The following is a 26,205-nucleotide window of genomic DNA, read 5'->3' as shown; positions in this document are numbered from 1 at the left end:
AGGGTGTCAAAAGCTACGGGGAGAAGGCAAAAGAATCGGATTGAGGGGGATAATAAATCAGCCATGATGGAATGGCGGAGAAGATTCGATGGGCCGAGTAATTTTATTCTGCTCTGATGTCTTGTGCTCAAATGGAAACTTTTGAAGATTACAGTCTACAGCATTCTCGTCTCTTTCCGGGAATGGAAAGCCTATGATTAATTACTGTTTTCATCATTACTTTAATTTTATGTTTGTGAATCAGATGCTGCACTACTTTCCTGGAGATCTCCCACGTGTTCTCCTTAACAAGTATGTAATCAATAATTGGAGATACGCATCTCTTATTCTCAAGGAGGCTGAGCACAGCGTGTGACTGCAGGGGCACAGATTGATATAACCATACGATCATTAGGCACAGATGCATAACGTTTTAATTTGCCTCTACAAAAGTCAAATTTCAATTCTTCCTTATTTCATTAAATATCAGAGGCTGCATTTCCAAACAAGGCGACTCGTGTTGCACCCTGCTGTGTTCACAAGCTTCCACCAGATGTCACTGTCACTGGAAACTGCCCACTTTAGCTACACAGCCTTGAGCAAAGACTCAGAGCTGAAACAGAATCGGGATTAATATCACTGGCATGCAGACATCCCACCCTGCAAAAACTCATTTCAGGGAGGTAGCACCCCCGCAACCCCATATCCCCCCCTCCCCAGTCGACCTCCAAGGATATTTGATTATGAAGTCTCAACTTCATAGCAGTCTGTGTCAATGAATTTGTTAATTTTGCAGGACATCAGATTCATAAGATTCACAATTATATTATCATGGAGTCATTTTTTTTATTCTATTACAACTTTAAGCAAGTCTACAGGGAGTTTGGCCTCATCACGTAGAACATCAATAGAGCAGCTCCTTAGCAGCTAGCCAGCTACTTTAACGTTAGCTATGCTTAAGAACGAATGACACCTGTTAAACTCACCTCAACATGTCTTTTACATTTTAACCCACTGTGGGCAATAGAAAAGTCACTGTTGCAAACAGTGCAGTGAGCAACACTGTCATTATGTTTGACCCCTATTAGGCAGGGGTACACTTCAGTGTAGTCTGGGGTGAAGAACGTTTTATATTTTCTTTTTTTGGAACACTCTGCTGTGATGCTGCAGGACACTAAACTGAACTGATGGACAATGAAGGAGAGAGAGGTCGACTGTAAAGCCCGCCCACAGAGAGAACTGATAGGTCTACTGAGCACAAAGAGAGACCAATCAGGATGCTCTCTCTGTCACTCGCTCTCTCTCCCTCTCGCTCACTCTTAAAAAAATCAATTTCTGGGATATTGTATATAATTTGCGGGTGTCAGGTAGCCGCTATCAATATGCGAGAGACTCCCGGAATTTCTGGGAGAGATGACATGCCCAGGCATGCGTCCTGAAATTTGTTGTTTTGCGGCAGTTTTTTGTTATTCATAACAATTTTTGTTATTATGTAAATAACAAAAAAAACTAAATTACAGAAAGTAGTATATATTAAAACATTAAATTAAGTAGGTAGTGCAAAAAGAGTGCAAAAAATAGTGAGGTAGTGTTCATGGGTTCATTGTCCATTCACAAATCTACTGATGGAGGGGCAGAAGCTGTTCCTGAAATGTTGAGTGTGAGTCTTCAGGCTCCTTTACCTCCTCCTTGATGGTAGCAATGGGAAGACGGCCTCGGTGATGGGTGTCCTTAATGATGGATGCCACCTTTTTGATGCATTGTCTTTTGAAGATTCAAAGATTGAAAGAACATTTATTATCAAAGTATGTATAAATGATACAGCCTTGAGATTTGTCTACTTACAGGCAGCCACTAAGCAAGAAACCTGAAAGTATCCAAATAAAAAAGAAAGACCAACACCCAATACGCAGAGAAAGAGAGAAATCACAAATCATGGAAGCCATAGAAGCGAACAACAGCATTCCAAACCAAATTGAGTCCATAGACCCCCTAATCCCCAGAGCAGCTGGAGTAGACCCAAAGCTTTGGTCTCAGTTCATCATATAGTGGAGCAAATTGTTGCAAAGCTCGCAGACACAACAGGACAGCAGGAGCAGTCTCACAGCTCAGCGGCATGGAGGGAGTGAATGAAATCGGCCCAGCACCCTGACTTTCCAGTTTATCTGGGCCACCACTTAAATTGTCAAACACCGGGTTGTACGTCAAATTAGGACCCAGGCCCCTCTGCAGCAAAACGCTCCAGGCCTAGATCTCGCCATCCAGCAATACACTTTGGGCCTAAACCTCGCCACCCAGTGATGTGATCCAGGCCTAGTCCTCACCGCTTAGCGACATGCTCCAGGCCTAGACCTCACTGCCCAGTGATGTGATCCAGGCCTAGTCCTCACCGCTTAGCGACATGCTCCAGGCCTAGACCTCACTGCCCAGTGATATGCTCCAGGCCTAGACCTCACTGCCCAGCGAATTGCTCTGGGCCTAGACCTTGCCATCCAGCCCCTTCTTGACCTCTCCAAACCGGCTCGGGGGACGGACATCAAAACTCCTCTGCCTCAACTCCTTTCCAAGTCACTCATTCCAACTCCATCTCTGACAGTGACACCATCTCCAAAACCATCTTGAACAGGTCACACTCAGACTTGGCAACGCACCAGCATGGTTCATCCCTTCACCTCTGCTCACCTCTTTATTGTTTGTGGTGATAGTTTACCACAATTTACCTCATAAAAAGTGTTATTAATTATGCCCTGGATGCTGGGGAGGCTAGTACCCATGATGGAGCTGGCTGAGTTTCCAACTTTCAGTTTTTTCCCATCCAGTGCAGTGGCCCCTCCACACCAGACAATAATGCAACCAGTTACATTGCTCTCCATGGTCCATCTGTAGAAATTTGTGTGAGTTTTTGGTGACTTACACAGGTACAAAGAGCCTCTGTAACTCCCTCTGCAATTGGATCCTCGACTTCCTAACCAGGAGACCACAATCTGTACGGATTGCTGATAACATTTCCTCCTCGCTGACGATTAACACTGGTGCACCTCAGGGGTGTATGCTTAGCCCACTGCTTGCTCTACTCTCTCTATACCCATGACTGTGTGGCTAGGCATAGCTCAAATACCATCTATAAATTTGCTGATGATACAACCATTGGCAGAATCTCAGATGGAGGTGAGAGAGTGTAGAGGAGTGAGATATGCCAACTAGTGGAATGGTGCCGCAGCAACAACCTGGCACTCAATGTAAGTAAGGCGAAAGAGCTGATTGTGGATTTCCAGAAGGGTAAGACGAAGGAACACATACCGATCCTTATAGAGGGATCAGAAGTGGAGAGAGTAAGCAGCTTCAAGTTCCTGGGTGTCAAGATCTCTGAGGATCTACCCTGGCCCCGATATATCAATACAGCTATAAAGAAGGCAAGACAGAGGCTTTACTTCATTAGGAGTTTGAAGAAATTTGCTATGCCAACAAATACACTCAAAAACTTCTATAGATGTACCGTTCTGACAGGCTGCATCACTGTCTGGTATGGAGGGGCTACTGCACAGGACCAAAAGAAGCTGCAGAAGGTTGTAAATCTAGTCAGCTCCATCTTGGGCACTAGCCTACAAAGTTCCCAGGACATCTTTGAGGAGCGGTGTCTCAGAAAGGCAGCGTCCATTATTAAGGACCTCCAGCTCCCAGAGCATGCTCTTTTCTCACTGTTAAAGCCTGAAGGCACACACTCAGTGATTCAGCAACAGCTTCTTCCCCTCTGTCATCCGAATCCTAAATGGACATTGAACCCTTGGACACCACCTCACTTTCTTAATATATAGTATTTCTGTTTTTTGCACAATTTTTAATCCATTCAATATATGTACAGTATACTGTAATTGATTTAGTTATTTATTATTCTTTTATTTTGTGTTTTTTTCCTTCTAAATTATGTATTGCTTTGAACTGCTGCTGCTAAATTAACAAATTTCACGTCACGTCGGTGATAATAAACCTGATTCTGACAGACCCTGTCTCAACCCCTAAAGAAATATAATCACTGTTCTGCCTTTCTAATTGCATCAGTGTGTTGCAGAAAAGATGTCTGCATCTTAACTTCTGAGATTTTCTCCATACATCTGTGTTGTGACCATGAAATCCAGGTGGCTTGCAATCTGTGAGGTCACCCTTTACCTAATTTGCTCAGGTTACAATTATCACCCCTCTGGAATGTGCCTCAAGCTTTGGGAATTAAAGCATCATTTCTTGGACTTTTTTTTGCAAACAACACAGGGAGACAAAAGTCACAACAATTTTCTTTATTTCCCCTTCTTTAGTTGAATAGCTCATTTAAAAATTGGCAACAGCATTAAGACTATTTGTGCAGCACATTGATAACAGCTCATAGAACCCAAGCTGAGAATCTGAAAGTCTGTTGTATTGGCTCAGGCTCACCTGAAAACCCGACTCCCTCTCCCTCTCCACTGCCTGTCCTCTCCCTGTGCCCCTCCACTCCCTCTCCCCTCTCCCTCTCCACTGCCTGTCCTCTCCCTCTGCCCCTCCACTCCCTCTCCCCTCTCCCTCTCCACTGCCTGTCTTCTCCCTCTGCCCCTCCACTCCCTCTCCCCTCTCACTCTCCACTCCCTCTCCCCTCGCCTCTCCTTCTCCCCTCCACTCCCTCTCACTCTCCCCCTCTCCCTCTCCCCTCACCCCTCTCCACTCCCTCTCCCCTTCCACCCCCTCTCCCCTCCACTCCCTCTCACTCTCCCCCTCACTCTCCACTCCCTCTCCCCTTCCACCCCCTCTCCTCTCCACTCCCTCTCCCCTCTCCTCCCCTCACTCTCACCCACCCCACTCCCTCTCCACTCTCACTCTCTCCCCACTCCCTCTTCCTCTCCCCTCTCCACTCTGTCACTCTCCCTAACTTCCTCTCCACTCCATCACTCTCCCTAACTTCCTCTCCCCTCTCCACTCTCACTCTCCCCCTCTCCCTCTTCTCTTTCCCTCTCCCCTCTCCACTCCCTCTCACTCTCCCCCCACTCCCTCCCTCTCCCTCTGCAGTCCCTGTCACTCTCCCCCACTCCCTCTCCCCCTCCAGTACCTTTCATTCCCCCCACTCCCTCCCTCTACCCTGTCCATTCCCTCTCACTCTCCTCCTATTCTCTCTCCCTATGCAGTCCCTTTCACTCTCCCCCACTCCCTCTCACTCTTCCCCCACTCCCTCTACCCCCTTTGGTCCCTCTCACTCTCTCACACTCCCACTCACTCTATCCCTTCAACTCCATCTTGCAGTAGCCTCCTCTCACCCTCACTCCAACCCTCTTCCTTCCCATCTCTCAGATTCAAAGCCTCACTCCTTCTGTCTTTGTCCTATCTTTCTTTACCCTCTCCCATCCCTATTCGTGTCTCCCCCCCACACACCCATTTTTCCTCCTCCCCTGATTCCACCCTTCTCCACCCTCTCAATCTCTCCCTGCCTTCTCAAAGGCACTTTTGTCTTCAACCACCCTGAATTATTAAAGTCCATTGTTGATTTTCATTGTGATTAAAGCTGTAAATGTCTCACAATTATATTTATAATCATCCAATTAATTGATGACTGCTCAAATTATAATATAATATAATCAAATACTGATAGTTGTGTTCCAGAATGTTGTAATTATAAAGTTAACCATGAATGGTCTGTCTGATGCAATTTATTTTGTCATGGATTTCAGTTAAAGTTCTGTATGTTTTTTCTCATGAATTTGTGTTATTGTGTTTCAAAGTTCATTTTTTGAATTACTCCTGTATTTCTAAAGGCTTGCCAGGGAAAATAGTGGGAGCAAATACAATTGCAACATTTAGGGGGTATAGACAGGCACATTAAAGGGGTATATAGACAGGTACATTTAGGGGTACATAGACAGGCACATTAAAGGGGTATATAGACAGGTACATTTAAGAGGTAATTAGAAGGCACATTTAAGGGGTATTTAGACAGGTACATTTAAGGGGTAATTAGAAGGCACAATTAAGGGGTATATCGACAGGTACATTGAGAGTGTATTTAAAAGGCACATTTAAGGGGTATATCGACAGGTACATTTAAGGGGTAATTAGAAGGCACATTTAAGGGGTATATAGACAGGCGCATTTAGTCAGGCAGGCGATGGAGAGAAGGGATTAGTTAGATTAACATCATGGTCGACACTGACATTATGGACCAAAGGGCCCGTGTCTGTGCCATGTTGTTCAATGTCCTGTGTGTGGCAGCATTTCTGAGGGCCTTGAGAGTTGTTGTTTATAAATTGGGTCAAAAAGGGTGAAGTTTCCTGAATAACTTAAATAAGTCCTGGTGAATGGTTAGTGTGAATAGGTACAGCATGGATATGATACTCTGAAGGGACCTTCACTGTTACTGACCCAAACCAGACTTATTAGCACTGAATGGTGTCATGACACTTCTCATTTTGCAGCTACATAAGATTTATTTCAAGTTACAAAAATAGGTCATTAATATAAAAGATGAATAACAAGGTAGAGTTCATGGGTTCATTGGCCATTCAGAAATCTGATGGCGGAGGGAAAGGAGATGTTCTTAAAATGTTAGGTATGCGTCTTCGGGCCCAAAGGTAATAATGTGAAGAAGGTGTGCTTTAATGATGGATGTCGCCACAACCTTCATTTGCTGGACGTTAACCGGCATTTTTCATATTGCATTCAACCTCTCCTCAGTACATCCTCTCCCAGACCTTCTCCGCATCTTCCCTGCGCTATCACAACGCCTTGAACGAATCAATTCTTAATTTTTCCCAGTTCTAAACAGGTCGTTAACCTGAAACATCAACTCCACTTCTCCCTCCATAGATGCTGTCTGATCCATTGAGCATATCTGTTTTCATGTGTTTTCCTCTATCCGCGCTATTTTTCTTTTTGTATCTGCGGTTTCGTGCTTTTGCATGACTTTCAAAGCCCAGTGATTGTACCTCCCAATTTTCTGCCTTTTTCCCTAGGAGTACTCCAGGGCACGCTCACCCCAGCGCCAACACGACTCCAGCCGAGCGAAACAGCTACTGGTGACAGAGAACAGAAGGATAGAGAAGCTCTTCAAGGAAATGTGCGAACCTCTGGTGCTCAGGCCCTTTCCGGTAGTTCCGGCAGCAAAGCAGGAGCTGGTCAGAGGCAGGGCAGAGCGCCTTGTCCCGTGGGCTGTGGACACAGCTCTGGCTGGACTGCCTCATCCCACTGTGCTGCCAAACTCTGCTCAAGGCAGACCAGTGGAGCAGGAGGGTTGGCAATGCTAAGCTCTCCCTATGGGCATCAGTTGACCAATTTCAATAGGACAGAAGGAGTTTAAACTTCTGTCCGCTCCACAACCACCTCCCTGACTCCATAGGTTAAACCCAAGTCTGAGAGATCAGGGAGAGTCAACACCCTCCCAAAACTGAAAATATTACCTGGAACTCTCAGAGCTATCGACCTGTTAAGGGCATCGTTCGGATTGGAAACAAAGTCAGTAGAGTGGTGAAGCTGGCCTTTATTAGTTGAGGCATCAAGTTTAGGAGTCAGGAAAATATATTGCAGTTATGATGATTGTTCTATCAAGCTGGGGGGGATATATGGGAGGTAGGGTTGAAGGGTCGGCACAACATTGTGGGCCGAAGGGCCTGTACTGTGCTGTACTATTCTATGTTCTATAAAACTCTAGTTAGGCTGCATCTAGAGTATTACTCTCCAGTTCTGGCCACCCCATTCTAGGGAGGTGCAGAAGAGTTTTACCAGGATACTTCCTGGATTATAAACAGGTGCAGTAAGGAGAAGTCGGACAAACTCGGGTGGTTTCTCCAGAGCGCCGGAAGCTGAAGGGACACCTGATAGAAGTTTACAAAATTATGAGATGCATTGATAAAGTAGACAGCCGGTACCTTTTCCCCCAGATTAAGGGCGGCACGGTAGCATAGTGGTTAGCACAACGCCGTACGGTACCCAAGAACCTGGGTTCATTTCCTGTCACTGCCTGTAAGGAGTTTGCACGTTCTCCCTGTGACTGCGTGGGTTTGCTCCAGGTCCTCCCTCAGTCCAAAGTCATACCAATTGGAAGGTTAATCAATTACCAATTGATTAGTCGTACCAATTGGAAGGTTAAAGGTTCATTGTAAAGTGTTCTGTGATTAGGCTAGGATTTAATCGGGGGAGTTGCCAGGCAGTGCGCCTCGAAGGACCAGAAGGACCCTATTCCGTGCTGTATCTCAATCAATCAGCAAGTGAATGAATAGATAAATAAATGATGTTAGAGGGCATGCATTTAAGATGAGATGGGAGGGTTCAAAGGAGATGTCCAGGGCAGGTTTCCTTCAAGCAGAGAATGGTAGGTGCCGGAAATGATGTGGCAGGGATAGTGATGGAGGCAGATTACAATCGAGGCTTTTAATATGTATAACTAGAGGTATATGGTCTATGGGCAGGGATAAGGAAATAGTTGTCTTTAGTGTAATTAGTTCTGCACAATATCATGGACCGAAGAGCCTGTTCCTCCACTATTGTATGTTCTATAAAAATAATATTGAGTGTATTTCAACTCTAATCACTTTGTTTATCAATGAGATTAATATTTCAGTCTCTCTTCCTTCTTAGAATCTGAAATGGAAGCCTATTCTCCCAAAAGAAAATTAGTCTACTAGCCCTTAGAGTGAAGTTCCGTAATTAGCCTCAGATGAAATAGATTACTGTCCAGGGGGAGAGCTTCTGTCTTCTTGTTCCTGTAAATGAGAAGTAAAAATAGGCAGATGCTGAAAATCTGAAATAAAAGCAGGAAGGTTTAGATTTAGCAGGTCAGGCAGCATCAGTGGAAAGAGAGACACAGTTAACGTTTCAGTGGAGCTTTTGTTCCTGTAATTGCTCACTACTTGAGAAACCCATTATCCCAATTGCTGATAAAGGTGCCCTCATTTCCCTGTGTTTCACAGTGGACAATAGTAAGCAGAAGAGGTCACCCCCTCCCACACCTCTGATCAGGGCCCCAAATAATCCTTCCAGAAGGGACAACACCTCACCTGCAGGTCTGTTGACGCTGTCTACTGTATCCTGTGCTCCTGATGTGACCTGTACATCAGGGAAGCCCGACGTAAATTGGGAGACCACTTTTCAGCAAGTTCACTCCATCAGTAACAAGCAGGATATTCTGGTAGCCCACCATTTTAACTCCAATCCCTATTTCCATTCTCATTTGTCAGTCCATGACTTCTCCTACTGATAAAATGAGACCACTCTCAGACTGGAGAAATAGTGCCTCATATTCCACCTGAATAGCCTCCAACTTGATGGTACGAACATTGATTTCTCTAACATACAGTAATTTCTCCCCCTCCCCTTTCTTCTTATTCCATTCCCCACTCTGGCTTCCCTCTTACCTCTCCTCATCTGCCTATCGTCTCCCCCTGGTGCCCTCCTCTTTTCCTTTCTCCCAAGGTCCACTCTCCTATCAGATTTCTCCTTCTTCAACCCTGTAACTTTTCCACCTATCCTATACCAGCTTCTTTCTTCATCTTCATCTTCCCTCCCCCACCTCCCTTTCCCCCCTCACCTGGCTTCACCTATCCCTTTCTGGCTTGTACACCTTACCCCCCCCCCCCCACCATTTTCTTAATCTGGCTTCTTCCCCCTTCCATTCCAGTCATGACAAAGGGTCTCAGCCCAAAATATTTATTCATTTCCATAGATGCTGCCTGACCTACTGATTTCGTCCAGAATCCTGTGTGCATTGCGCTGATAATAGGTCTATATGGTATTTTTAAAATAGCCCAGAAACTTCCTTATTAAAGTAGTTATACCTTCCTGGTTCCGTATGTGTGGTGAACTACATATACCTGTCTGGACAAGCCCCCCCCCCCCCCACTGACTGCTCCTGTGGCTCCTCCCACAGACCCCTATATAAATGCGATTGGAGGCACTGCTCCTCCCTCAGTCTCCAGGATGCTGTGTCATGGTCTCTTGCTGCTGACTGCTCTCTTCCAGCCAATAAAAGCCTATCTCTCGCCTCACGTCTCCGAGAGTTATTGATGGTGCATCAATATGTCAAAGATGTAGAAAGATTTAAACCAAAGGACTTTGTGTTCAGAGTGAATCATTGAAGTGCTTTTTCTGTGTCTCTCCATACAGAGAAGAGATGAGTGTTTGTGCTTCCCCTGAATCGCTCCAGATGAAAGTGTCCGGAGATTCTCCTGGCAGACAATCCCCGTCAGCCGATCGGAATGAAACTACAGAAAAGGTCAGGGATCCGCCACAAAAATTGTCTTGTTCTGGCTGAAAGAAATGGAGAAATGGGTAAAAAAAAAATCAAGGCTACTTTGCCAGGAGTAGTAAAAGAACCTGCAACAGTAGCAACAGTTATTGGTAAAATTGAGTTACAGTATCACTGGTTTACTTTGTAGACATTCTGTGCATGGAATAATGTAACGTTTCAGTCCAAGTTCACGACTTTTTATCAAATAGACTAGGTTACCGTAATGTGCTTTTTACAAAGCAATTTATTAACAAATGTCAACTTACACAGAACTAGTCTTTTAACCAAAACTGCAGTGAGGGAATGTATCACTCCCATACCAGACTCTCTGCATTAGCTTCCTATATCTTTTAGAATTCACTTTAAAGTTCTCTTACTTGTTTTTAAAGCTCTTAATGGTCTGAAACCAGAGTACATCACAGAATCGTTTTTGTTTTATAATCCTGCCCGAGCTCTCGGGTCTTCTTCTGCCAGTCTCTTGAATTTAAAACATCTCCCTCAAAAGACATCAGATATCAAAAGATCTTTTGGCAGGTCATCGTTTTTGAACTACGTTCCTAAACTGTGGAATTTGATACCTAAAACTATGAGGGATGCAGACACAGCCTGCACTTGTAAACACCACTATAAACTATTTATTTAGCCTTGCTTGTAATTAACATCATTTTGTCTTCTATTCTCATGTTTATTTTTAAATTTTAATTTTATTTTCATGTTTGTACTTTTATCCCATTGTAAAGCACGCTGATCTGCATCATCTGTATGAAAAGTGCTCTATAAAGAAGATTATTTTATGATTATTATTAGGTTTTCCGCTGCAATCCGTTGAGCCATTGTGTTTAATTTCCCCTTTTCCTAACTTGAGTAAATTTGAAGCTAACTCCTTTGCAGCCGGATCACCTGTCTGATGCTCTTGCATATTGGTTTCCAAGGGTAATCGTTTAACATTCCCCCAAATATCTGCTGCTTGCGTACAGGATTTCAATACATCTGCTTTAGTGCCTTGTGAGTTACGCTGAAGAAGATCTCGTATGGTTACAGGTGATGAAAATCTCAAAGCAGCAGTGAAGTAATACCTCCCATTATTATACCTAAGACTGCAATTTTTGATCTAATGTTTCAACGGCAGCTTTGTGAGTCATTGTACGTTCATCCTGAACATTACGTGAGTTTATAATCTTTAGGATATTTTCTAATGTTGCATGTTGGAGACTCCGTATTTGTCAGACTTAATAGAACATAGAACATGGAAATCTCCAGCACATTACAGGCCCTCCTTCCTAATGGAAAATAGATAGTAAGACATTCTGTAGGAGCAGAACTAGGCCATTCGGCCCATTGAGTCTGCTTCACCATTCCCTCATGGCTGATTTATTAACCCTCTCAATTCCATTCTCCTACCTCCTCCCCGTAACTTTTGACACCCTTACTAATCAGGAAACTATCAACCTCCGCTTTAAATATACCCAGTGACTTGGCCACCAGAGACATCTGTGGCAATGTATTCCAGAGATTCACCACCCTCTGGTTAATTCCTTCTCACCTCTGTTCTAAAAGGATGTCCTTCTAACCTGAGACTGTGCCCTTTGGTCAAATGTTTTTTTTTAAGTCAAATGTGCAGTCCCCACCACCCCCCCCCACCCCCCATGAAAAGTGCTGACGCAATGCCTGATGATGTCACAGCCAAGGGAGCCATGTCTTTATTTATCTTTGAAGTTCTCGATGCACAGGCTGGACTGGACTGCCGATTCAGAGAAGGCAAGAGACGGCGTCTGTGCTTCATGATAAACTCTTTGTGCTGCTCCAACGCAGCAGTCTTGTCGCACTCTTGCTCCCCCAACCTGGAGCACCTAATGATTAAGGGTAGACCTTTCTACTTACCAAGAGAGTTCTCCTTCATGATCCTGGCCAAAGTTTACATACCACCAAAGACCAATATCAAGTAGGCACTTGAGGTACTCCGTGCCACCAGCAATAAATAGGAATCAGCCTACCCCGACCCCGTTCAAATCATTGTTGGGGACTTCAGTCAGGCTTATTTGATGAAATCTGTGCTCAGTTATCATCAACTTATCAGCAGGGGTCCCAACGCATTCAAACACTGCTATATTAAGATTAGGAATGCCTTCAGGAGATCTGATCGTCCTCCGCCTGCATACAGACAGAGGCTCAAGAGCAAGGTGTAAGGACAACCAGGAGGTGGTCCTGGGAGCCAGAGGAGCATCTACGGGATCGCTTCCAGTCAGTGGACTGGGCAGCGTTCAAGGACTCATCAGAGGATGGGAACGAATACACCACGGCTGTGATGGACTTCACAAAAACAGCTATAGACAAGGGTGTCCTCACAAAATCATTCCGTGTCTACAGAAGGTTTGGATGAACCATGAGATTGGAAATCTGCTGTGGGAGATCAGTGACATTCAGGTCAAATACAAAATGTCCAGGTGCAATCTCCAGAATTCCAGACCAGGACTAAATTATCGATGCTGAGAAGCCTCTTCTCAAGGACTGGTGTTCCAGAACACTTAGTCAGTGACAATGGACCGCAGTCTGTTGTGGAACAATTTCAGTCATTCCTGAAAATGAATGGAATAAGAGATATTACATCTGCACCGTACACCCAGCTATAAGTGGCTTGGTGGAAAATTTGTCCAAAGTCTGAAGAACACACTGCAAGCAATGTCAGCAGGACACACTACACTGACATTGAATTAGAAGCTCACCAACGTCCTCCATGCAGATCGCAGTACAGCACACTCCCAGGTCCTGGATTGTCCCTTGTGTTCATGCTTGGATCTCCTCAAACCCAGTCTCAGGAGTTCACAGGACCAACAGCTGAGACAAATTGAAGGTTCCTTAAACAAGGGGGCTCAATGTTTCACTCCTGGCCACGCATTCCTGGTGAGGGTGTACAGAGGTGATCAAATGTGGTACTTGGACAGAACTGGACCGCTGCCCTACACAGTGGAGGTTGCGTCATACATCAAATAGAGACAACGAATTGATCAGTTGAGGAGAGCGTTGTCAACTGTTGGAGAAGAACAGTGACCAGAGTTGTCAGAACCTGAGATTGTTTCACTTCTACAAGTCTCAGCGGCCAAGCAGAGTGATATTCCTTGTCAGAAAAGAGGTTATCCCACGACAGTAAAAAAGCCTCCAAAGTGATTAAATCTTTAGGCCTGAATGGGACAGTTTAAAATTTACGATGCTGGGGATGCCTGCAGAGTAGTTGTATTCTATAGTATACTGTGTATATAGTTGAGATGCATTCTATATTGAGTTTATAGCTAAGCGGGGAGGAGTGTTGTGTATTTAATATTTGAGTAATATCATAAATATATTGTTTGATTAAGCTTTCTTGTTCATTTAAATAATATTACAGGTTATGTGTAAAAATATATGAATTGCATACGTTATGACACTACCACATGATATGAATGTGTCTCGCTTAAATTAAAAATGAATCTTAAGATGTAAATATATAGCCCTGATGAAGATAGCAGAGTCTGTCATTGAAACATCAGTTATAATCGATACCTGTACCCAGCTGGAAGCCCGTGAAGAGTTTATTTAAAACCAAGGTATGTTACTCCCAGCTCCGTGTTTTTGCCTTCAATTAGTTTAAAGTTTTGGAGTTACAAAACAGTACAATCATCCCCTCAAAGCTAATTAATAAGCTCCAAGACATAGGCCTCAAAACCTCCTTGTGCAAGTGGATCCTTCATGGTTAGAATTAACATCTGCCTGAGCAAGGACCTGGACCTGCTGCAGTTTGCCTCCCGCTATGATGAGTCTGGGGCAGATGCAATCTCACTGGCTCTCCACTTGGCCTTGGACCAGCTGGAGAACAGTAGCACCTACATTAAGCTGCTGGGTATCGATTACAGCTCAGCATTCAACGCCAGAATCCCCTCAGTACAAATCAACAAGCTGAAATTGTATACCCGTCTGCCACTGGATTCTTCACTTATTAATCAGGAGATGGTAGTCAGTGCAGATTGGAAATAACACCACCTCAATACAATTAATGCAGGTGCACCTCGGGGGTGCCTGATCAGCCTGCTATCATGACTGTGTGGCAAGGCACAGTACGAACAGCATCCATAGATTCTCCGGTGACAGGAATCTTGCTAGCAGCAACGCAGACAGTGACGATGGGTGTACAGGAGTGAGAGAGATCAGCTGGTTGAGCGGTATTGCTTAAGCAACCTTGCACTCAACATCAGTAACTCTAGGGATTCAGGAAGGGGAGGTCCTCATCGAGGGAGTGGCAGTGGAAAGGGAGAGCAGCTTCAAGTTCCTGGGTGTCACTGTCTCTGAAGATCTATCCTGGGCCCAGCATATTGATGGAATTATGAAGAAGGCATGACAGTGGCTGTACTTCATTAAGACTTTGAGGAGATTTGGTATATCTTCAGAGGCTCCAGCAAATTTCTACAGATGTACGGTGGAGAGCATTCTGATTCCATCGTCAACGCCCAGGATCAGGAAAAGCCGCAGAGGGCTGTAGAGTCAGCCAGATCCATCGCGGGCGCTACCCTCTCCACCATCAAGGACATCTTCAAAACACGATGCCTCAGGAAAGTGGCATCCATCATTAAGGACCCTCATAATCCAAGAAGGGACCTCATCTCGTTACTACCATCCAGGAGGAGGTACAGGGGCCTGAAGACACACACCAAACGTTGTAGAAACAGCTTCCTCCCTTCTGAACTGTCCATGAACAGCTTGTCACTGTTTTTGTGCTACTTATTTTTTATGTATTTCTTATTACAACTTATAATAATTTTGCTATGTATTACACTTTACTGCTGACTCAAAATAACAATTTTCATGACATCCACTCAGTGGTCACTTTGTCTGTACATCTGCTCGTTAATGCAAATATCTACTCATATGGCAACTCAATGCGTAAGAAGATACAGGCATGGTCAGGGGGTTCAGCTGTTGTTCAGACCAGACATCAGAATGGAGAAGAAATGTGATCTAAGTTACTTTGGAATGGAAGGCAAAGTGATTGCCCGTTGAAGTGGGCCGCTGGGGCTTCACTGGGCAGTCCCTTCACAGAGCCCTCAGGGCATCGCTGCTACAAGGAGGCAGAGGGGCATCAGCAGCAGCATCTCCTCAGGATGGCTCTGGATGAAGGGAAGACGACCATGGGTACCTGCAGCAGAAGCCACCTGAACACAAGTTGGGGCTTAATCAACCACGGCTGGGTCGTCCGTGATGCTGAAAGACCCGATGACCCCAGGTTACATCGCTGATGATGTGTTCAGAGCATCGTGAGATGTATCCTTCAAAAAATGACTGTGGAATGCCCGTTGGTGCCAGACAGGGTGGTGTGAGCATCTCAGAAACAACCGATGTCCTGGGATTTTCATGCACAATAGTTTCTAGAGTTTATAGAGGATGATGCAAAAAATAAAAAAAAACATCCTGTGAGCAGTAGTGTTGTGTGGGCAGAATTGCCTTGTTAATGAGAGGAGGATGGCCAAAGTGGTTCGAGCTGATAGGAAAGCAGCAGTAACTCAAACAACCATGCATTACAGTAGTGGTGGGCAAAGGAGCATCTCTGAACTTACAACACGTCAAACCTTGACGTGGACGGACCTCCGCAGCAACAGACTACGCCGGGCTCCATTCCTGTGGCCACTGAGTCTGATTCTGAACGGCCTTGGAGCATCCTGGAAGTCATCTCAGATGCTCAGCAGTCTCTGGCGTGGCTGAGGAGGTAGGGCAGGAGAAGAGATTGTCCAGGTGTGAGTTTGCAAGAACTGGGTAATCAATCTAACATCCACACCTTTAAGGAGGTATTGTTCCCCCCCCCCCCCCACCCGGGTCACCATGCTGATCACTGCAGCTCAATCACATGGTAGGTCACTACAGGACATTATGTGCAAAGCAATCACAATGAATCACAGTGGCTATATAGGAGTTATCATTATAACCATCAGGGAGGAGGTTCACGAGCCTGATGGCTCACAGTCAATACTTTTGGAACAGTCTCTTTCACTCTGCCACCAGATTTCTGAATGGTCCATGAACTCATGAATACTTCCTCTTTTGCATAATTTATTTATTTTTATTACAGCGTCGTGAACTGTGCCGCTGCCACAGTGACAGTGAACCTGATTCCGATTCTGATATTAGACTGGGTGGAAGAACGTCGTCAAAGACGGCTTTACAGAGCACCGTGAGGAAGGAAGCGGGGAGAGGGGAGAAGGTTTTGAGGTCCCTCAGCCTTGGCAGCTGAATATGGAGCAGTTAAAGTTGGGGATATGTGAGATCTGGCAACGTTGCAGGGCTGCAGAGGATTCCAGAGACGTGTAGGGGAAAATAAACACATCTGAGATTGATGATTCTTGAGTTGTCATTGGATCTCCTTCAGGGAAAAGATACAGGAAGAGCGCTAGAGCAAACCAATGTAGACAGTAGTATGTAATCCCTGTATATGTGGTGTCCCTCTTCAAGTCTCTCTTTACCACCAGGCACTTTGGCTGGCTGGAGTTTGGTGATTTCTGTCTCCACTGCACTGAAAAAGCACTGTGGGAGGAGTGCCTGCAGTACCATTCACTACCACGAGATGGCAGGAGCAGTCTGTGCCAATGTGAAAGGAATCTTCAGCCTCAATGCAAAGGGCCTAGGCAGTCTGTGCTCAGTGGTTCTGGAAGTGAGATGACATGGGAGTGGAGACTACAGAAGCTTCCTGCCAGCCTTCACTCACTCTGGGACATTCTCTCTTGACCCCGTATCCTCTGTGACCCCAATGGCAGGATCAGCACCTGAAACCTTTTCTCCTTTACTTGCCCCTGATCTAGGCTCCCTCTCTCCCTCTTCTTACGGTTTAATGAAATATCCTCTGGTAGGTGGAAAATAACTGAGAGAAGTGAATACACTGATTACTGCAGAGTGAAGGGCAGAGAGAGAACAAAAAGGGGGAGGGGGGACAATTATTTTTTCCCCCTCCCCCTTTTTGTTCTCTCTCTGCCCTTCACTCTGCCTGTTCTCCATCTCCCTCTGGTGCTCCCCTCACCCTTTCTTTCTCCTTAGGCCTCCGGTCCCATGATTCTTTCCCTTCTCCAGCTCTGTATCCCTTTTGCCAATCACCATTCCAGCTCTTAGTTTCACCCCTCCCCCCTCCGGCCTTCCCTATCATTTCGCATTTCCCCCTCCCCCTCCTACTTTCAAATCTCTTACTATCTTTTCTTTCAGTTAGTCCTGATGAAGGGTCTCGGCCTGAAACGTCGACAGTGCTTCTCACTATAGATGCTGCCTGGCCTGCTGCCTTCCACCAGCATTTTGTGTGTGTTGCTTGAAAGAGGAATTAATTGACTGTAAGAGGAAATAAGTTAGAGGGGAAATAAGGAGAAGGAAAATGGGATTCCTCTCAGGGAGCTAGCATGGACCCTAAGGGCCAAAAAGCCTCCTCTTCTTTCATTATATGGTAAGACAGGTGGCTGGAACCTTGCCCTCACCATCCACTCAAATTGGGGCATTCTTTCTTCCCCACATTACACCAAGGACAACCCACCTACCCCGCACCCTTCCAGTAGTCACAAGCTCCCCAAAACAACCTCCTACCCAACCATGATCAACATTATGACTCGTTACTGAGAGACAGAGATGGGTGTTGATTGATGACACTGAAGTAAATCACCTTCTCACCTGAACGTACGAGATTGAGAGGTCTTCCCAATGGGGCTCTTTCCTTAATTCTTTCTCCTTCTTGTTCTCCCACAGGTCCAGCACTGACGCAGGAGGCGTGTGCCGATGGAACGACTCATTGTGCAGACGGCCAGCGGCTGCTCCATCTGGAAGCTCCCTGTGTTCTTTTACTGTTTTTACCCCAGTGATGGAGTCTGAAGCCCCTGTGTCCATCCTGTAACCACGGCAGGAGTGGAAAGGTGCCTCCAGAGCCAGGCAATTGCCAAAGGACAGTATCCATTCTAAAGCAGTCAACAGTCGCTTTTCTGCCGAAGTATAATGTTGCTCCATTGTCTTGTTTACTGACCGGTTTCCTTGTTGTTTTGCTCATAAGCAGAACTTGAGATTGACAGAAAATGGATCTCTTTTGCTAATGAGGCTAATACATAGTGTTAATTAAGATGGCAATACCACATACATTTGCCAGGCTGAGGCCCACAGTTTGTTGCCACGCATTGAGACGTAAATCCTGCCCTCAAGCTTCATTCCATGTTCTCGGATGTTGGAAGATTAATCGTTAAGTTGACTGGTGACAAAACCGCTTGCTGATCATCTCTGAAAACTGCATTAAGACCATTCTGGTCTGCCATGTTGGAAATATCTCTCTGACTCCCGTTTCTGTGAGGATTGTTTCACTGTGGGTATGACGTACAAACTCGAGTAATGAATGTTAGTTATTTATGTGGGAGCGGGGATCTGAGGCACTTTGTGGAGATGGTGTAGAAAGCTTCACTCTCCACATAAATCATCACATGTGAGAACAGCCCAGGGCTCTGCAACCATTATAGCACTTTGAAGTGAACCCACTATTTTGAGGCAGCAAGGTCAACAGTGATGAGAAAAATAAGCAGATGATCCTGCTGTCGATCTTGGAAACCTCCTAACTTGAGGGCCCCATCTTCTGATCTTTTCATTGGTTATAAAATCTCCTGCTGAAGGCATGGACTCTGAGACCCCCAAACATTTCCATCCCTCTCCAGCGTTAACAAACTCCTTTAGACACAGCATCAGTCCTAATAGCTCTATCAAGCAAAGTATGACTGAGACAATAGTGTTCTTATTAGATTAACAGCAGTTGGTGCTGTCCACAAAGTACGTAGTTCTGAGGTCACATTTAAATGGCTGACTGAAAATCAAGAAAGATTTAGTGTTATCCTCTCCCCTCCCTCTTTCCCTGAAGCTGTTGGTCTTTATCAACGCAGCCTAATATCTATTAACTCAGCATCAATGACCACAACAATGAATCCCCACACTACCTGAACTGACCTTTGCAAGCTGACAAGTAGGTTAACCCAGAAATGCTTATGTAACAATGCCAATTGCAAGCCACCAGGTTATGTCATTTTACATACGAATGTAAAAAATGTAGTAGACATTAATTCAGTCAATAATGTTTCTCACAAGAAAACTGTCATGGTGCAATATATTAGCCATATTAACAGACAAGTCGACACTGCTTTCTGGAAATGTTCTGAAAGTTATCAGTGCAAAACTTACTTGTAGGGCTCTCCTAGTATCTTCCACTCCTGGGCCATGCAGACATTGCACTGAAACAGGAAGCTGAAGCAACTGTAACCTGCTCGGCTGCTTTATCATCAGAGTTAGCCAGTTTCCACCCACCGTGAGAGTCAGACATCCAAAAACACACAGGCAAAAGAGACAGGAGGGTGGAACAAAAATCTGAGCACTAGAATAACTCTGAGGGTCAAAAAACATCTGTGGAGGCAAAAAAAATGTGAGTCGGTGATTTTGGATTGGTGCAGAGTCCCTAAAACTTGAATACACCTTTTGCCTTCGTAGATGCCGCCTGACCTGCTGGGTTCTTCTAGAATTGTGTTTCTATCACAAATCCTGAATGTGTTTGATAGTTACATTGATGGAGGTCATTTGGAAAATATTTGATGGTTGGGTTGAGTTGTTCTCCAGTCTTGGCAATTTACTTGCAATCATTTGATCGCCATACGAGGAGAAATCGCCAGTGCGCTGTTAGTTGTGGTGTGTCCTCTGAATACTTGGCCAGCTTCAATGAGTATCAGTAACCTCTTTGACCCGGTGGAGTCCCACCCTCTTCAAGTCGTGTTTGCGCGTGACCGAGTGGTTAAGGCATTCGTCTGGTTATCTGAAGGTCGCTAGTTCGAGCCTTGGCTGAGGCTTGCATGTGTCTCCTTGTGCAAGGCACTTAACCACACATTGCTCTGCGATGACACTGGTGCCGAGCTGTATGGGTCCTAATGCCCTTCCCTTGGACAACATCGGTGGCGTTGAGAGGGGAGACTTGCAGCTTGGGCAACTGCCAGTCTTCCATACAATCTTGCCCAGGCTTGCACCCTGGAAACCCTCCAAGGTGCAAATCCATGGTCTATCGAGACTAACAGAGACCTACTACTGCTTCAAGAAAATTCTGAATCCATGCCGCGAATCTGCTTGGACCTAGCTACCACAGCACAGACAGGAGACTGCACCTGAGATTTCCAGGTCTCTTCTTCACTGGGTACTCAAAGGGAAATAAGGTCCAGGTGAAGGAAGTTCAATCTTCCTTTCAATAGCCATGGTTCATGGTTTTCAGATCCAGCTACCTTCTCTGAACCTTTTGCTGAAAAAGGGAACTTTGCCTTGAAGTCTTTATCTGGCCCTGACTTCTACCATTTCCTATGTGAAGGAGGTCATCTGGATGTCGCTCCTGAATGTCCCAGCTCTGACTTTTGAAATGCTGGACCCCAGCAAAGAAAGTTAGGTTCTGCCCATCCTCGCAAGTCATTCAGTCTTCTCGAGAATCCTCCAAAACTGCAAATTCATGGTTATCTAGCTTAATGCAAATGGAAGTATTATTTAAGCTCCAGTCTGGTCCTGTCCAATCAGAGTGCTAACTGTAAATTTGTCACAATTATTAAAACATATTTAGCTACACTATGCAAAATCTTATCCATTATTTAATTCCTGAATTTGGTTTCCCATCCACTTGCTGGAAAACTCTAACTCACAGTGAATGAGAAGTGTGTAGATTTAATTTAATAAGATAGATGTAAATTGACTTTTAAGGTGTAACCTTTGTTCTGTCTTTTCAACCAGAATGTTGAACTGTTAAATAAAGTGCACTCATCCCAGTAAACATTGGTGTATGTTACACTACCAAAGTAACTGACTGTGGGGAAAGAGCTGACAGGGTCCTTGACATCCTGCACGCAATCTGTCCCATGTATGAGATTATAAGACACAGGTGCAGAATTAGGCCATTCAGCCCATTGAGTCTGTTCCAACATTCAGTCATGGCTGATTATTTTCAACCCTATTCTACCAGCTTCTCCCCATAACCATTAAAAAGAATCAAGGACATGTCAACCTTAAACTCCCCCCCTCCCCAATGACTGGCCTGCATAACTCTCTGTGAAAAGGCATATTGACCTGAAATGCCAGCGGCTTCTCCCTCTCCCCACTTCCCGCAGGAACTTGGGAGAACTCAACCATTCGACTCGCCAAGTTATTTGCACTTCAGACCAACTTTCACCCTAAACAGCCACCACTGCATTCTCCTGTGCCACGGATTGTACAGGTTGTAAAGTCACTGGAGCATCTGTGTCTGCCCCCCACATTGAACCAAACTCAAACAAACTGTTGGCAATACTAATTAATAACTTGATAATAGCAGCTTTGTCTCTTATATTCAAATGCTGTTTCCCAATAAGCACTTATACAGACAGTATTATCATTAAGTGATATGTATAATATCAGAATACGCTGTTAGATAAAGAGGAATTTCTTTAGCTAGAGAGTGGAGAATCTTTGGAATTCATTGCCACAGATGGGTCACTGGGCGTATTTAAAACTCAGATTGATACTTTCTTGCTCGGTGATGGTGTCTGGGAGAAGTAGGGAGGAGGCGGTAATAAAATCAGCCATCATGGAATGGCGGAACAGACTCGATGGGTCAAATGGCCTAATTCTGCTGCTGTGTCTTATGGTCTTATAATCCAGCCTTGTAGATGTAATGACGCTTGCTTCCAGAGTAAGATGTACACTTGCCGACCTGCTAAGAGGCTATGGATCAGGCTCAGGTTTGCTGATATGTTCCTTGACCTGTTCATTCCTCTTGGGGATTTGCAAAGTAACTTAACGTGATCAATATTAACTCCAAGGGTCAAGTTGACATACTACCTTGTTATTTAAAGAACACACACACACACACACACACTCACACACACACTCTCACACACACACACTCACACTCACACACACACACACACTCTCACACACACACACACACACACACACACACACACACACACACTCACACTCACACACACACACTCACACTCACACACACACACACACTCTCACACACACACACACACACACACACACACACTCACACACACTCACACTCACACTCTCACACACACACACACACACACACACACACACTCACACTCACACTCACACACACACACTGACACACACACACTCACACACACACACACACTCACACTCACACACACACACACACACTCACACACACACACACACACACACACACACACTCACACTCACACACACACACACACTCACACACACACACACTCACACACACACACTCACACTCACACACACACACACACACTCACACACACACACTCACACTCACACACACACACACACTCTCACACACACACACACACACTCACACACACTCACACTCACACACACACACTCACACACACTCACACTCACACACACACACACTCACACACACACACACACACACACTCACACTCACACACACACACACACACACTCTCACACACACACACACACACACACACACACACACACACACACACACACTCACACTCACACGTACTGTTAGCAGCTATGAACCAGTGAGTCACTTGTGCTTTGACCTAAGTGTAATTATCCTTCTTTCGAAAGCAAAGCTCATTTTAAACAGGTGAGACACCCCTCACACCCCAACATTCTGTTAGATCTGTCCACACTTCACTTCTCTAACAGCAAAAGATGAACTAAACCAGACAATGAGCCCCTCTGCCTGCTCAGTTACTGAGAGAGACTGAGCTGGTAGCCTCACTCACCTCCAGTTCAACACTGCTGCTTCTCACCCCACCCTATTCTGAGGCAATACCCTTCCCCATCCCTACCCCTCCTATAACTGCTTAGCTGCAGCTAGAACCTAGGCCGATCAGGGGATAGAGATAGAGGGTCCGTCCCTCCAATTTTACTTCTGTTCTCACAGAAGAGCAGGTGGGTGCTGACTGTGCACCGTACACAATCTATATAGCTGGTCTATATGCACTATTCAAACTGTGATGCTGAGATCCATTGGGACACGTCATCAGTGATATAACCTGGGGTCATTGGGTGTTTCAGGTCTGTAATCTCCCCCCCCCCCATACACATTTTAAATGGGCTTTTACAATGTGTTTGCCTTACTGAACAGTATAATGAAGCTTCCGCAGGAGATCACTGCTACCCGTAACAAGTGAGAGCAGTCTGCAGTTAGCATTTGGTTCCTAGGTGAGTGTGTAGATAACCAAACCAGCCTCTTGCTTCTGCCTTATCACGTGGAACACCTTTCATGAATCCATGTGCTGCAAGAATAAGTGGAGATCTGTGGTGCGGTGTGTTCTGGGAATATCCTTTAACGTGGTATGGTGAAGGTATAGAAATTTTCCTCTGTCAAATTTCCAGAGGAGAAATGGAATAATCCCATCATACTCCAGTGCTTATGATACAGACTATAGTGGGACCGAACAGAATTCTCATTGTTGTTTTAATGTGTGGAGCTGGTTGTGAATATTTAACCTTTAACACTCAGTTATGGCTAATACAATAAACTGCATGGAGATGTTCATGTGTTAACCTTGTTTTCAAAATAAAATGAATCCTGTTTTCCTTAGCTGCTTTAGTGTATTGATGTAACAAAAAGAGAATTCTGCTCCTCCAAACCTCATGAACATTGTGACTCAAATGTAATGTCACAAAAGGAGATTTGTTAGCGAGGGTTTTGGGGTGTAGGCACCTGAAATTCTTGGAAATCCGCTACTTCAGAGTTTTGGAAGTGAATTTCTGATAAAGCCACAAACAATGAGGTTCTTCACTGCTGTATCATTTTCACCCTCATTACACAGGGTCAGGTGCACTAGCCTGCGTTGGGATATCTTAATCACAGCCTGATGAAGTGTCGCGGCCCGGAACATCGACTGCTTGTTCCTCCCCAATGACACTGCCTAACCTGCTGAGTTCCTCCAGCATTTGTGTGTGTTGCTCTTATGCACACCATAGGGAAGAGCCAGGTGTTGAGGACTTCCATAGTTTACATACAAATATACGAGTCTGTCGTAGGAAAAGACCTCCCGGGCCGTTGAGCTTCCACCATGATCGTAGCTGATCTGATTGCATTCTGCCCATTCCTGGTAATGTTAATCAGGAACCACCCACCCCTGTGTCCACCACTATTTGAGAAACGAAAGCCTTAGTCTGTGAAAGATGAAATTTTTGAACACTAATCTTCCTGTTAATTGCTCTGGTCCCTGTCTGAGTATACCTCAATACATTGCACTACTATGTTGGATCCCAGTCCAGCAATGCCTTAATTCCAACATACTCATTCCTCTTTCCAAATCCCTCCACACCTTTCTGCGCTCTGACCTCTAACCTCCTCCAACCCAAAAACTTCTCTCCTCATTTAGGACCTTCCTCATTGCCCACTTTTCTGACCAAGCACTTCACCACATCCAATTACACTTACATGTAGCTGAGTTGCAAACTTTGATAACTCTCCTGTGACAGTCCTAGATAATTTTACTACATAAGAATATATGACAGGAGAAGAATTAGGCTATTCGGCCCATCAGTCTCCGCCGTTCCATCATGCCTGTTTATTAACCCTCTCAACCCCATTCTCCTGCTTTCTCCCTGCAACTTTTGATACTTTTACTAACCAAGAACCTATCAACCTCTGGCATGAATATACCAAACTCCACAGCTATCTGCAGCAATGAATTCCACAGATTCACCACTCTCTGCCTAAAGAAATTCCTCCTCATCTCTGTTCCAAAGGGACATCCTTCTATGCTGAGTCTGTGCTCTCTGGTCATAGACTCACCCACTATTGGAAATATCCTCTCCAGGTCCACTCTATCTAGGCCGTTCATTGCTTGGATGTTAATGATTCATGCTGCTGAAGGGGTCATGTCATTTAGGAACCTGACATGGACATGTCGTATTCTATTTGAAGCACTGTGTCAATGGCTTCTGTTCTAGGCTTATTTCCCACGTACTTTTATAATTTGCCTTTTTACATTCTTGTAGCGTTCACCAGAAAAGTTGCCACGATCTTTGCCTAGCACCTCCATTCAATTAGCTCCATATCTGGTAATGAGATATTTTGGCATAAGAACAAGAATCAGAGAATTCGGAGATGTCCTCCAAGCCTTCCAGTTCTCTCTGCCATTCACTAATCTGCCACCATTTTCCAGCACTGCCCCCGGTTCCTCGATCTCCAGAGCCAATCCTGAGTGGTGGTCCTTGGGCAAAAGAAGAACCTGCAACTCAGTAAGCTGGAATGTGGGTGCTGTGCAAGAAGGCAAAGGTCATGACAACGTTTCTAGTGAATTCTATAAGAATGTTATGCTTTATAATAAACCTTTTCAAGGTTTTAAAAACCTCCAGTGAAACCTAATTAACTTTAAGCATTCCAGTGAAAATGATATTAAACTTTCTCTTTAACATTCCAACCTTTTGTCAAGGCTTTGAGACTTTAACCCCTCCTTCCACCAAAACTCTTTCCAAATATTAGATGCTCTGTCAGATACACAATGCTCTGACCTCTCTGCTTTACATAAATTCAGCAAGTTTCTTGCTTGTAAAATTTAACGCTGCCCGAAGTTTTCTTTTGCTGCAGTGTGCTTGTAGAAAGTTCTGTTTGTTGTTTTTGAGTTACTGAAGAATATTAGAATCTCATCTAGGTTTTCATATGGGCTGATGATTTCAAAAATGTGAAAATCAACTATGAACACTGACCTGCACCCTCCTCCAGACCAAATTTCTCTTAAATGTTCAGAAAGAGCCGTGAAACACAGGGCTGTGCTGCTATCTTCAGACAGGACATCAGCAATCGACTTTTGCAACTAAAATTGGTGATTGGAAAACTGAAAGTTACAGATGCTGGTCCAAGCCATCCTGGGTTATAAAGACAGGAGATACTGGAAAGCCAGAGTGACAGGCACAAAATGCTGGCAGAGGTGCTGGAGGCCAGGACGAATGAAGGCTCT

General features: G+C 44.9%; 1 protein-coding gene across 5 annotated transcripts in view; it reads left to right on the top strand.

Annotated features, from left to right (window-relative positions):
• clip2 (CAP-GLY domain containing linker protein 2) overlaps positions 1–23,828 on the top strand; it is a 173,276-nt gene extending 149,448 nt beyond the window's left edge. For 4 of the 5 annotated variants that reach the window (XM_059973059.1, XM_059973058.1, XM_059973060.1 and 1 more), the window contains 3 exons: positions 6,948–7,051; positions 10,093–10,201; positions 17,957–23,828. In XM_059973059.1, coding sequence (XP_059829042.1) covers positions 6,948–7,051; positions 10,093–10,201; positions 17,957–17,968 — 225 coding nt within the window. In that variant the 3' untranslated portion in view covers positions 17,969–23,828. The remainder of the gene's footprint in view (positions 1–6,947; positions 7,052–10,092; positions 10,202–17,956) is intronic. The other variant, XR_009512782.1, reaches the window with a different exon arrangement.
• Positions 23,829–26,205: the final 2,377 nt, after the last annotated feature.

This window comes from Hypanus sabinus, chromosome 6 (genome assembly GCF_030144855.1).
Source record: "Hypanus sabinus isolate sHypSab1 chromosome 6, sHypSab1.hap1, whole genome shotgun sequence".
NCBI lineage: Eukaryota > Metazoa > Chordata > Chondrichthyes > Myliobatiformes > Dasyatidae > Hypanus > Hypanus sabinus.
Note: the sequence above shows the minus strand (reverse complement) of the source record. Positions and strands in the feature narration are given on the sequence as shown.